We start from the raw sequence: 14,458 nt of genomic DNA, 5'->3' as shown, positions 1-14,458 counted from the left end.
GATCCAGGTCTGGAAACGGTTCTGAAATCCGGATCTCTTCTGAGAACCAGTTTCTCGTGGAACCAGAACTTTGTGGCCATCCCTATATCGATCACATTTGATGATATATCGGTCTCTTTAGCGTCTATAATACTTCTTAAGCCTTTGGACTGCGATCTGGTGTACACTTACCTGTCTTGAACATTTGTTTGTATTTCTTAGACATTTTCACCACTGTATGCCTTTTATCACAATTACTATCACCACAATTACGATAGATGTTTACTGAATATATGAGGTACTTTATCAGCGTCTTATAAGTTACCTTCCACTATATCGTCTGGGTGAAGAATTTTCACTTATTACAGAAACAAATGTAAAGGGTGATATTATGAAATATTGGATTATATACTAATGGATTTGACAACTCTTTGACCTGTTTGGATGTTACCTCATGTTAGTGACATATTTCAGCGCCACGGAGAAAGTAATAATGCATGTAACACATGTAAAAACATGCATTACTGGCCTTACACATCAGAAAATTACTTGACAGTGAATATAGTAAGTACTGACAAGACAGGAGGAAACAGTTATTCACCGGCGCCCGTAACATCTATAAGCGCTCCAGTTAAATATTAGGATTACTAAAAATACTGACTTCTTAGGTTTTGATATTCTCACGGATAGTTTCATGAATTATAAACTAGAAAGCCAAAAATAATGACGATTTAGCGGACTCATAAGAAATAGTTATTTACAAATGACAGAATCTGGCCAGCCTCTCAAGAATTGTTGGAGGTTAGAGGTTTAATTTTATATAATGTAATTCTGAATCATGGAAGTGAACAAAAATTTTCGTATATGATACATTTCAGGATGCCATCTGCTGAATCACATATACGAAGGATCATAAGTTGAAGATAAAAATTTTTTGTTCATGATATGTAGCGATTATGCTGATGGTATTTTCTTTGTTTTGATTACATTATTGTTGTCTTATGTCGACGCTTTATTAGTTAGATAATTGAATGCAACCTGGATGGATATCTTTTCTTTATGATTTTGAAAATCTTAACACGTAAATAATGCATAATTGCAGTGAAAGTCAGAATATATTTGATCTAAGTAAGTTTTTTTTAAAAAAATACTATTCGAGTTGATACTGTCATTCGCACGAACTTTTGTATGAACTATTTAATATTGTATCTTTTGTTGTACGGAAAAATAATTGCCTTCTTTTTCCTTCATATCCTACAGCAATATGGAATTGAGATGTATAAAATTGTGTTCTGCTGCATAACATTCAGAGAGAGCTTCATGGGAAAATTCTGATACTAATAAATGATGTGTATGATTTCGGAAGTCCCTTTTTTATAAATGACTTATTGAAAACCATAATACATATATAGTAGTGATAACGTTAAAAAAAATGCTAACAAGAATAGCAAAAAAACAATGAAGAAGAAGAAACATTTTATGTCATTTGGATAAATGGAAAAAGATAATAAATTGTTCCGTGTGGGCAGAAACATAAACATTAACCAAATGCAATGAAAACTAATACAAGGTTGCAAATTTAGGTGTGAAGAAGAATGGTAAGACTTAGATAGGTAGAAGGGAAATCGAATCAAGAACCTTTGGAAAGGTGGAGAAGAAAAAAGAACTTAAATTTGGTATGTAGAAGAGAAAGTGTTGGGACATTAGCTCAGAGAGGACTGTATCATGAAGGCAATAGGCGAATGAAAAGAGACGAAGGACTCCATTTGATGACCCGTGTTAAAACTCAAGAGGTTAGTTGGCTGAGGTCCATAGTGTATGAAAACCTTCTCAGTCTCGCTAAATGATCTATTAATAATGATAGAGTATCTATGATGACAGTCACTTCTTTTTACAAGTACTATTATGCATCATGTAAAAGTGTATCATTGTGGATTTTGCTGAAACAATATAATAGCTTATGATAAGGAAAATTTTAATACGATTAGAAGAGAGATGAAAGATTTATATACTATCTCTGCTGACGTCTACTCTCAACAGTTGCAAAGAGTGCACTCTGCATTGAGGCGGAAGGAGCCGGCATTAGTGAATCGCAAGGGTGTGCTGTTTCTGCACGACAATGCCAAGCCACATGTGAGAAGAGGACCTGAGAATCTCTTATGCAAACTTGGCTAGACATATTGTGCCATGCACCATATTCACCGGACCTTATGCAAAAAATAATACCACCTGTTTCATTTCCTCGACAACCACCTTCCTAGGAGATCCTTGCAAGTGAGGGAGACCTACAGAACGAATTCAGACTTTTTTGCATCCACGACCGCCTAGTTTTATCAGTTGGGTATTGTGCAGCTACGAGAATGTTGGCAAAAGGTGTTAGATGCTGATTGAGACTATTTCGAAACCAAAAGATACGTACTATCCACTATATTGCTTTTTCTTCACTGCTCTAGAACGTGACGAACTTTTCTGGTTACCTTGTACATGGTACACGTTCAGAAGAATAATTCTTGCCATTAAACATTACCGTTATGGACCGGTATCTTATGGTATTCCTTTCGTACTCTGTATTCCATAATTTTATTCGGAAATGTAATTATGTTTTGTGTGTTACAATTGCTTTTTAATGAAATAAAAGTCGTAAGATCTTACTTTTTCTCTATGAAAAATCTGATAAATCCTAAGCTTAAAGTGGGATCCGAACCACTACTCGGTTCGCATTATAGTGGGGGGGCCCAGAACCCAGTCATTTCAAATTAGTGTAAAAGTTTATATTTTGGCTTAATACTAAAGTTTTGGCTCCAAATGACAATTTCAGTCCAAGTAGACAACGATCATCCCTCGAGGGTCTCTGTGGGTATACAGGGCTACGCCCCCTTTTCGGAAAAGGCAAAAATATTAATATTCTTGTAGTTTTCGAATTTTTTGTCTATTTTAAAGACATTTTTGGCTTTATACTAAAGTCTTGGCTCCAAATGACAACTTCAGTCTGAGTGAAAAATGATCATCCCTCAAGGGTCTCTCTGGGTATAGGGGTCTAGCCCCCTTTTCGGAAAGTGCTAGAAGCATTTTAATATTTTTGCTAGTTCCAAAACGCCTTCCCCCTCAAGAGATCATCTTTGTCCACTCGGACTGAAATTTATATATGGACCTATATCTTAAACGTGATCAAAAAGTAAACTTTTGATCAAATCGAATTGAAAATATATTTTTCTTTTTACAAGGGACAAGGGTACTGGTCATTTCAAGTTTTTGTAAAGTGTTACTTTTTTCACATTGGAAGATACGTAGCTGTTTAGCAGCTGTTTAAATTGTCAGTTTCAGCAGAATAGAATCGTTACTTTTATTTTATAAGCACATATGTGTTTCAAAATTAGCAAGAAATGTAAACTAAATCGAAGTTTTGAAGAATAAATAAAAGCGTTCGGAAATGTAAGAATGATAATTAGGCGTAAAACCTGTAGGTTGTCTTGAAGCGTATTATATTGGAGTATACATATTTTAACAGAATATATATATTTTAATGAAAAATATTTTAACAGAAAAAATACACGGCAAATGATGGAAGAGAGCGAGGTATGTGTGCTATGTCGTCAAGACACAGGAGAGAAACTGGTTTGTCCCATGGACAACCCAGTTACCGTATGTAGAACTTGTACGCCTAGTTCAGGAGTTCAAAGATTACGGCAGCGAATCTTATCCAAACCTGGAATTGCCAAGTGCATCTGAAATGCTAGCAACCCGTGCATCATGGCACCAAACGTGTCGTGTACTATACAAAGCATCTGCTCTAGAACGTGCAAAGAAAAGACACCTGAAAGGTTTATCGGCTCCGAAAATGAAAATAATAATAATAATAATAATAATAATAATAATAATAATAATAATAATAATAAAAAAGCGGGAAAGTGCACTTCGCGACGCTAATGTGTGTATGTTTTGTGGTGCGGAAACAGCAAAATTAGATCATTCTTTTCAAAAACTCAGCCTTACCACCGAAATTCATGACAAAGCAGTTGCGTTGGGTGAAGACAGAATTGTCGCCTGTCTTGTTGAAAGCGATCTTGTTGCAATTGAAGCAAAGTACCACCGAAATTGTTACATAATATTTAACCGCCGATACAACGAGTTGGAACGAAAGAAGGAAGCTACAATACCAGCGGTCACAAATATGGAAGTTGTAGCTGAAAATGAACTCTTGGAATTCATATGGGAGGAAATCGCTGCAGGATGTAAAATTTTTGCTCTACAGGATCTCACTACAAGATGTACAAATAACAGTTAATCGTACACGTCTGAAGGAAAAGGTGCTTGATCACTTTCCTGAGTTACGAGAAGAAAAGGGCGTTCGTGATAGAGTCTTTCTAATGTGCTCTCAGACAGCTCGACAGGTTATTTCGGAAGCAAGTCAAACTCAGACGAAGAGGCCCGTGCACTACTTCGCGCTCCTTCAATCCTGAGCAAAAAACTTGTTCAACACAGTGCCTTTCAGTTCAAAGGATCATTTCCTCCTGGTTGTGAGGAGTTATCCGTTTCTGCAGAGTGGAAGTATTTCTTCCGACAGCTGTTGTTAGGTACTACATCATCGCATCGGTAAGTCCTATCTGTCAGTCAAATAGTCATGCTGAACATTTCATGTTGGGGAAGCGTAAAGTATGAGCCTCCACTTCCGTTGTACTTGGGTCTCAGCATACATTCGCAAAAAAGTTGATGGAATTTCTGAGTAAAAGTTGTTTGAGTGTCTCCTACAAAAGAATCATGTTCATACAGGTTTTGCTGGCAAAAGCTCTTGGCGACGTCAGCAGGGCTACTGACATTGCCTGTCCCAGTAATCTGCGTCAGTGCATTTTCACTATTGGCGCTCTAGACAACCTGGATCACCCTTTATTTACGTCTAAGAAACTGTATATTTGCTACGAAATCTAACGTAGGTACATAAAATTTAGCAAAAAATAAACAAGGATTAAATTCTGAAGACATCAATCCAATGAATTATACAAAAAGCATTAACCTAGAACGACAGATCTGAAGACTATAGACAGCATTATCATTGAGAGACACAAAATTCAGTACATATACATCTTTATCCGACCCACGTGCCAGATAGATTGTTTTTAGAACATACGCCCCCACTAGATATAGTGTGGGCCAACGGAAGTTTGACGCATTACATACTAAATAAAAAAAAATTGTGGTAACAGGTACTTGTGTTATTGCATAAAATGCATTAAATGTTGTGTCCTGAAAGGAAGAACACATAATACCCTATCTGGCCAAAAGTATCCGAGCACCCCTCCGAAGAAGTAGATCAGGTCGGTGACGTCAAGTGGCGCGTGACTGAAAGCGAGAATAGTATCGGTAGTAGTGGGAGAGTTCACAGTGATGCGATCATGCTACAATGAGTAAGTCTACAAAGCTAAGTACGATGCCACCGTAGTGGAAAATCTGTTCGTCAAATTGCGGACATGCTACTGAGGCCAAAATCCACCGTAGGAGATGTAATTTTGAAGTGGAAACGTCGAGGCAATGAAACGAACAACAAACGAAGTGGCAGACCGAAAATATTTACTCAACGCAGTGAAAGAACGCTCAAACGTGTAGTGAAACAAAATCGCACGTCCTCGTTGGTAGAAATCACACAGGAGTTTCAAAGTGCATCGGTCGTTAGTGCTAGAAGCAGGACTTTTCGTCGCGAATTACAAGACCTGGGATTCCATGCTTGTGCAGCCGCGCGCAAGCCAAATATCAGTCCCCAAAATGCGAAGCGTCGGTTGCAATGGTGCAAAACTCCTCGACATTGGACGTTGGACATGTGGAAACGTGTTCTGTGGAGTGACAAATCCTGGTATGAAATCTGGCAGTCCGATGGACGGGTCTGGATGTGGCGGATGCCCGGCAAGCACTTCTGCAATGACTGCATTGTGCCGACTATAAAGTTTGGTGGTGGTAGCGTCATGGTGTAGGGGTGTTTTTCATGGTTTGGACTGGGTCTCTTAGTTCGTGTTGTGGGAAACATGGACTCTAAGAAGTATCTGGACAATGCTGCTCGCCCAACTCTATGGCAATATTTCTGGGAGGGCCCATTTCTCTTGCAGGATAACTGCCCCCGTCACACATCGACACTTGTACAGCCATAGTTTGAGAAAGGGGCATTCAAAAATTGGACTGGTCCTCTCAGAGCCCCGATCTCAATCCCATAGAGGCCTTTTGGGACGAGTTGGAATGCAAATTACGTAGGCAGCCAAGACAACCATCTTCCCAACAAGAACTAACTTTAGCTATGATGGACGACTGGACGTCCATTCATATTGCCTCATATCAAAAACTTGTGGAAAGTCTTCCTAGATGTAAGCAGGCTGTCATAGATGCAAAAGGAGGACCAACACCCTATTAATATCTGCCTCAGGACTCTCCGACTTCGTATCACTGGATGTCCGGATACTTTTGGCCAGATAGGGTAGTTATTAATAACTTAGTTGAATGTAATATGTATTTAGACACTGGAACATCTACCATGTGGTTATATGACTAGCATTCAATTCCCGATGAGATTCATGTGGTTCGAATCCGAAGTGCACACTCACGTATCAGATAGCCTTAGTGCCTAAGAGAGGTGTTAAACTCAGAACCAAACCAATCACATGTCTCTTTTCAGGCACAATAATGACGCTTTACGATAAAAAACAAATGCAACGTTTGCGGTATTCTCTCATACAAAATTCAAATTCAGATAGTTATAATATAAAATTATTTCCTCACGAATAATAGACACTTTTTAGGAAAAAAAGGCGCAATCTGAAAATATAGGCTTCCAAAGTCAAATAAATCAAGATATAAGAATTTACTTTCTTTTGAATAAATAAATGCATTTGTATTTTATCTTTAATCTCATTTTCATTTCTCATTCTTTGTCAATTTCCATGGTTGCAAAAATGTCTAACGTTTAGATTTATTAAGCCTATTTTTATTTTATGGAAGAAAGGAGATATAAAACAGGTGAGCGGAAATTAAGATAAATAACTAAATAAAACAGAAATACGCATATCAGTAACACATCTACACATGAAGACAGACGGAAGTATTAAATTATTATTTCAAAGAAAATAAATGTAATCCTCTCTTGCAGTTAGCACTGTCACCGTTATGCAATTATAAGCAACATTCCTTATTCAAAAACTAGTCACTGAGTTTCTCTCTCATAACCCTTCATGATCATACATAGAAAAATCAGAATATACAGATCAGCGGAATGGTTAACATGTAGTGAAGAATTGACATCTTCCGCAATCAGTGACATTCAGAAGAAACAGAACTTCACACAACTGGCAGCCGTAATAAATAAATAAATAAAATCCACATACAATGACGCATCAGAAGAATACACGATAACTTTTTCAACTAATTCCCGTATAAATATTATTCGCATATCCTGTGTCCAGAATATCTATAGTTTAACTATGTTTTTATAATAAATAAGCAGAAAATATTCAATTCACTCGGATATAAAGTATGAAAAACTTTTAAACCATACGCTATTTTCAATATTTTGTGCTTTTGGTTTTGCTTTGTTTGAAGTGTTGCATCTCTTTTCAGTACCGAGGTTATATGAGACGTGGACCGACAGTTTAAGGCGGTATCCGACTATATTTATTCGTTTAATGTTTTCTAAAAGCACTGAGGTTATATAAGAAGCAGGAGTAGTTTAACACGTGATTAGAACCATATCTACTCTTACCGAAAATTGAATTAGCTCTCCTAGTATTACAGGCAAAAAAACTGTTCTTTAGCTGCGAGAATTTAATCTGGTAATGAACAATCTTAGGAAGATTGCATTCTTCGGGATGTTTTTCTTCATGTAACTTTAATGTAACTGAATTATTATATTAGTTGATTTAGAAGTTATATTGTCTACTCATATTTCCTATGGTGTTTTCATTTCTAGATATTGCAATGATAGACTTTTTTTATTCTTTCCTATCTCCAATAAAATAAAAAAAAAAGTACACATCTATGGAACCAGTCATTGTTCGCTACACAAATCAATTAAGAATTTATAAATCGAATTTTTTTCGTGTATTTTCTTTTATAAGACTATTAAGCTCTTACAAATTGTTGTAATGAATAAAAATCCCAACGCAAGTAGGAAAACTGAGTCTCCCACGGTCGGTTCCAATCTGACGCTCTTCAAACGAAGCACTTGCTCTAATTCCCAAGCTGAATTGAGTTCCGACTGGTTCGCCTCTTTTGGCCGAGGGGAATTCGGTATAAGAGCTTTGTCCTTCTTCTCTCTTGAGCCTCGCGGAACTAATATGGAAGGCAAACATCAGAGATTAATCAGCCGAGACCCAATATCTGCGCAGCGCTTCTGCTATAGTCATAAAGGACGCGTAATATTCAGATGACTACTTTATTACCCCGGTCAACCCTCAAGGCGAGTCCCGCGTCTGCTCGTTAATAACTCTCTCCAACATGGTGGCTTAAGCCTAATGCAAGAAAGTTGGATGAAAATTCTTATTAATTGTCACAACTGAAATTTATACAGCATGTTTAATATATTTTCCACTTTTACTTCTGCAACATTGCAAGGAGACAAATTACAGAGATTATGCTGACACTACAACAAATATAACAAATATGTCTTAATCACTGTTCTTTTTAATTTCTTTTTTGCATTGATTGCATAGAAATTAAGTGTTGCCCACGAGAAGAGACGAGTCAAAATTTTCGTTGATGAGTTACGACACGAGACAGCACTTTCAAGGCATCTTTACCAGGTAAGACTATCCCAAACCACGTGGGCAATACTAATAGAAATAACACAACCTTTCCGAGATAGTCTCTATCTTTGTAGTGGGAAAATCAAACGCATTTTGAGTCTTGTATTGGCCGCTTATCCATGCTCAAGACAAGAATCTCGAAGATAAAATACTGGGAAAATATATTCAGGAAATGAAAGGGCTCTGCTATGCAGTACGATTGTTCCCATTGAACTAACTAGGGATTAAATACCAACTGGCCTAATTAAACTACAAATAAAGAAAGACTCACTCAGCAAAAGACTATTCGAGTAGATCAGAATTAATTATAACAAAAATGAAATCAGTTTTTCTCGATCACATCAGAGGTGTCTTAGCAAAATGGAAATTTATCTAAGCCTATGCACTGTCTTACCGTGCATAATATTTCTGATCTCTTCCTGTCTCTGTTTTATTTTTTCCCTTCTTCAATACTGAATGCAAGTAACACAATTTCATGATTTGAGATCAATAGGTTTCTCGAGATCTGGCGAAAATATCAGAAGAAAATAAAATAAAATAATTTATTGGATTTATATCTGCAACATCCAGTCTAATCTTGAGCCTAGGATGCAACAACTTTATGCGAAAGTTTAAGCTTCTACACATGACAGTTTGGTAGATATGGCGAACGGCAAGCCCCGTATGTCTCTCCCTTCTATTCTCTGTTTCACCTTATGAAGAATATAAAACGGAAATACGTCAGACGCGTCAAACCAGTGTAGCCAGTAGCAAAAAGTGCACTTTTCTGTCAGAAAAGATTAAAAACATGTGCATATAGTCTCGTACAACAAGGCTACGGTTGCCTCTATTTGTGGAACAAGTGGGAAGTGAATGACACAAGTCCCTTTATGTCGATATTTATAACAGTATCTTTAATTAAATAACTTAATAGTGTGTGTAATACAATTTTCTGTATGGCCAAATGGCAAAGTAGAATGAAAAGATTTTCGGTTTGTATTAGACCTCAATGCCAATTGAGATTGTTATCATATTGCTTTGATTATGACACTATACCAAGAAAGAAAAAAAAAAGTATTTCACTAGCCACTCAACTTAGAAAGCTGAAATTCGCCTTTTCTTTCTTTTAATAAACAGATAGCCTTGCAATTTTAGTTGTTTATAATTCCCTTCAGATTCTACACCCTTCTAACATTCAATTTTCTTACACACTCCTTGATAGAAAAGGAATGCAATTCTATCTTCAAATCCAATTCTATCAATCAGTATCATACAGCGCCGTAACTTAGATTTTTTCGGGGGGGGGGGGGGAGATCATTAATACGCGTATTTGGGCCCCCTAGAAAAATTGTTTTTCTAATTCTTGGGCCCCCTCTTTCCATCTTTATGTTACACTTTATGCCCCCCCCCGGAGCCTGAGGGTACTCCCGCACCGCAAGGTCTGCTGGGCCGTTAGTACGCCCCTGGCTCCATTCCATACATGACAATTTAATTAAGGAGACAATATTGACAAACCTCAAAGCTATACGAATAAATATTATTTCTAGGACACCCAATAGTAGACATTTTTTTTACTGAAATGAGCCCACAACTTATTTTATTTATCTTTTGTGTGCTGTTTTGTTTATGTAATGTAGTGAACTTGTTTGATGCTTCATTTATAATTCCATGTTCATATTGTATATCTAGTAAGAAAATTTTGTCTTAAAATGGGCCCCCTTCAAACGGCGGGGAGCTTCCCTGGGAGGGCAGTTGCCCCTCCTGCCCCCTTCACAAGTTACGGCCGTATCCAAACTAAAACGCACATTTTGTGTTGAATTGACTCAAACCTGTACGAAATGAGACCCACGAACACTTCTCCAGGGAGACAGAGAAAAAAAAAAAAAGAGAGAGAGAGAGGGACAACAGAAATTGGATATTTCATCGTACGCACTTGTTAGTACACAAAAAAGAATTGTCATACTTACTTGGAAGCATGCATTTCTGTTTCTTGTCTGCCTGCAATAGCCTCCTGAAGCTCTCTTCGTAGCTGCAGCTTCTCCTTCTCCAACTCGAGAACCTGATCTGATAATGGACGGTCATCCTCTTGGGCTGCGAAAACAAATGTTTGTCAGAAAAAAAATGTCTTTTAAATTTGACACTTCTATTATAGGATCCAAAAGATTAAAAAAAAAAAAAAAAGAAAAAATTGACTAGCAATGTTCTTAGCTTCACTATAATGTGTGACAGAAAATGAACATGCTTCGTATTTCTTTCTTTTCTTTCTATGGAAGTGGTAATTCTAGAAATGCCAAATATGAAAACTGAATAACAGCATTTAATAAAAATGTAAATTAATCAAAAGGTTTTTAAACATACATTTTTACATATTTTCTGTCAATATTTTAAATATAGATACCCATTATATATTTCCTTTCAATTATAATTTGATTTGGTTATCATTTCACTATTGGGTCATATGTTCTAAAGGAAATTATATCATCCCTAAGTAAATGCTCAAAGAACGATTTCTTTTGGAATCTTTTAAAAAAACGAGAGACATAAGTTTTAAAAAATATCATTACCGATACACAAAAGATTGAGACATATATTTGTGTTCAAATTTCAATTTCCGCCCATGCTAACAGTATCGATTGCACCGACTTCTTTAAAGGTCAACAGATAGCTACGAGCTTGAAGTACTGTTTTGCTATAAGTGTATAGTGTGTGCATCATGGCTACTAAAGTAACAGGTTTCACGCTAAGTTTTCTGGAATCTGTGTAACTTTGGAAATATTACACACTATTAATAAAACAAAACTGACCAAAGCACCAAATATATATATTAACAAATATATATTTGTGTAACAGTTCCAGCAATGTAGCATCGCCTTCACCAGACACATTATGTGACATATGTATAACGTTTCATTTTATTAATACTACGTTTAAAATTCAAGAAACAGTGCAAAGAAAACTGATGTACCACAGAATTGATTACCACCAACAACATAATTAAGCGTTATAAAACCCCAGAGGTTCCAGCTATTGTCTCAGAAATTACATCGAATGGCCCTATAGGAAAACCCCCTAAACAACGTGTGATGGTCTCAGAGAACTGTGAATCCTCCTGCGCGACAAGTGAAATCTCCGGAGGGTGCCGACGGCATTACCTAAATAATGACTATCGTTAGGAGAGAAACACCAAGTGCAGACGCCTCTACAAACACTATTTATGCAAAGACAACTGGAAGTTCGTCGCTACGTTGGATAATGCTTGCATTGTCTATCCAATTGTGGTAAAATTTATGCCATAGCTTACATTTTAGCCGACGAAAAATTGCGACTCGTCTAGAATTCACCCCATTGCAAAACAACTTTCTTGAAAGGATTTATGGGTATCGAGGGATACTGTTGTAATGAAAGTTTCACTATTCATCAGGTGCCTAAAAACTATAAAATTGACTCTGCGTATTATCAGTAACACATACTGACATCTATTTATTCTTAAAATGTGTTATTATTTATATGCAAATACAATAAATCAAGTGTGTTTGCACCACGACAAGGCATCGTCACATACATTTCCTTGTATGCACATATTTCTAAATGAATCACCGATATCAAGGTCATTCCATTTAAGGACATACCTCCAGATGCCAACTCCATGGACTTCTGTCAGTCTGATCTACTGAGGAAAGCACTTTACTTGCACATGTTACCACTCCTTGGGGCCTGTGGAAAGCCTGTAAACAGGAACTGACAGATTTTCATGCATGTGCTTGTTTAGTTTGTCTTCTACAATTGAAGTTGCACTGGACAACGGCTACTGCCACACGGCTACTGACAAGACACACGGGGGACACACTGAGGCCAACAGATGCTGCAGCCGTGGATTTCCTCCGGTAATTTCGATTTCAAATTTGGATATATATATATATATATATATATATATATATATATATATATATGTGTGTGTGTGGGGGGGGGTAGATAGTAGCGAACTGATGAAGGTCTAGGATTCTGCCAAACTACTACTTTTTTCGTTGTCAATGGCAACAAGCTTGAGTGGCGCAAGAGAAATGCTAAACAAAGATTCGTCGCTCGCCTACCATGAATTTTTGTTTATAGCGGCTTTGATCGGAACTACCATCACAATTTCACTTAGTTAATAGGTTATATCGTTAATGTGGCAAACTCGTCAAAATGTCTTGTTGAGCTTTACACAAACGTTTAACTGTATGATCAAGTAGATCTTGTAGAGGTACTGCTGCGGATATATCTGAAACGGTAATGTTACCTGGATGGCAGTTCTCTTTACTTTGAAGCGGTAAACAATATGGTGGATACAGGTTACTTTCGTACGCCCTTGCATTATCACGTAATTCCTTATGATGGTTAGAGGTCAGTTGTAAATCTGTCATCAGAAAGAGAGCTTCATCAGATGACATACCAGATTTACTTTGCACGAATAATTTTCGTGCTTTTTTGAGCTTCGTTGCACGTTGTGGAGGCAAATGACACCTCTCCCACTATGCTGGCAACGTCCTTTTTTTTCCTGAATCATGTATCCTGAATCCTTTTTTCTGGGCTGCAGCCACTATTTCTTCATGTGATCTCTCTTTCTCAAGAGTTTTCACTTTCCTTCTCTTGGGTCTTGCACTTGATTCTGCAAAACGTTTCTGTGGACATCCACGACTGTTGTTGCTGGATGAATCACCTGCATCCTGTTGCAGTGAACATGACGTTACTTTATGTATTCCTAAATCGAGACTTGCATCATCATTTAACCACTGATCATTGTATTTCAAAAGATTCGCCGTAGTTATACCGTATTTTGTCATCTGGATCTAACTTTCGCACACAGAGTGCTAATACTGTTCTTTACTAGTTTCTGCACACTTCAGAGTGTTCGTGCAAATTAAACTTAAAAAAAAAGCTAAGGTGTTGTTCATTAACTTTGCAAGAAGTAAGGACTGAAGTTGATATATTGGATTAAAACAAGTAAATTCCTACGTCTATCTCAATATCCATGGATGGCAAAATTAAAGGGAAAAAAACGACGTATTAAGTTAGGCTGGAGTGCATTCGACAGGAATAGCTTGATACTGAAAAACAAATATCAATGTGTCTAGAGTGTAAAGTTTTCAATAAATGTATTCTGTCTGTTTGGCATATGGATTGGAGTCGTGCACACTTAACAAATCATTCATTATCTGCAGACTACGCCGAGGCATGAAGAGATGTATGTTAGGACCCACCCGCAGAGATAGGGGAAAAAAATAACATGGATCAGAAAGGTGACAGGCGGGAAAGATGTTATAACGAAAATAAAGGCACTGAAGTGGCAGTGGGATGGACATATTGCAAGAAGAAATGATGATCGATAAACAAAAGCAATTCTTGACTCGATATCTAGAGACAATAAAACGGTAGGAAACTGTCCTTATATGAGAAAATCAAGACGCAATGTGGAGTAAAGCGGAAAACATTCGGCCAAGATAGATGGTTGTGGAGAAGAGTTGAAGAGATCTTCATCCAGCAATGGATGGACAAAGGTAGACTATGATATATACAGGGTGGACCATTTATAATCAAATGCCCTTGTAACTTTCAAACTAATTGATAGAAATTTATCAAATTTTGTAAAATACAAAAATTGACAGAGATATTGTTTAACATGCTCCGCAATACCACCCGAAAATGAAATGAAATCTTTGATCTACGTCCCATGATTATACCGG

At 37.1% G+C, this 14,458-nt stretch overlaps 1 protein-coding gene across 3 annotated transcripts in view; it reads right to left on the bottom strand.

Annotated features, from left to right (window-relative positions):
• Positions 1–14,458, bottom strand: part of LOC145664359 (uncharacterized) — a 302,947-nt gene that overhangs the window by 41,128 nt on the left and 247,361 nt on the right. For all 3 annotated transcript variants that reach the window (XM_081730996.1, XM_081730993.1, XM_081730995.1), the window contains exon 8: positions 10,703–10,826. In XM_081730996.1, the coding sequence (XP_081587122.1) occupies positions 10,703–10,826 (124 nt within the window). The remainder of the gene's footprint in view (positions 1–10,702; positions 10,827–14,458) is intronic.

The sequence above is a fragment of the Thermobia domestica genome, chromosome 11 (assembly GCF_964235325.1).
Source record: "Thermobia domestica chromosome 11, izTheDome1.hap1.1, whole genome shotgun sequence".
NCBI classification, from domain to species: domain Eukaryota; kingdom Metazoa; phylum Arthropoda; class Insecta; order Zygentoma; family Lepismatidae; genus Thermobia; species Thermobia domestica.
This window is presented reverse-complemented; position numbering and strand designations above follow the sequence as displayed.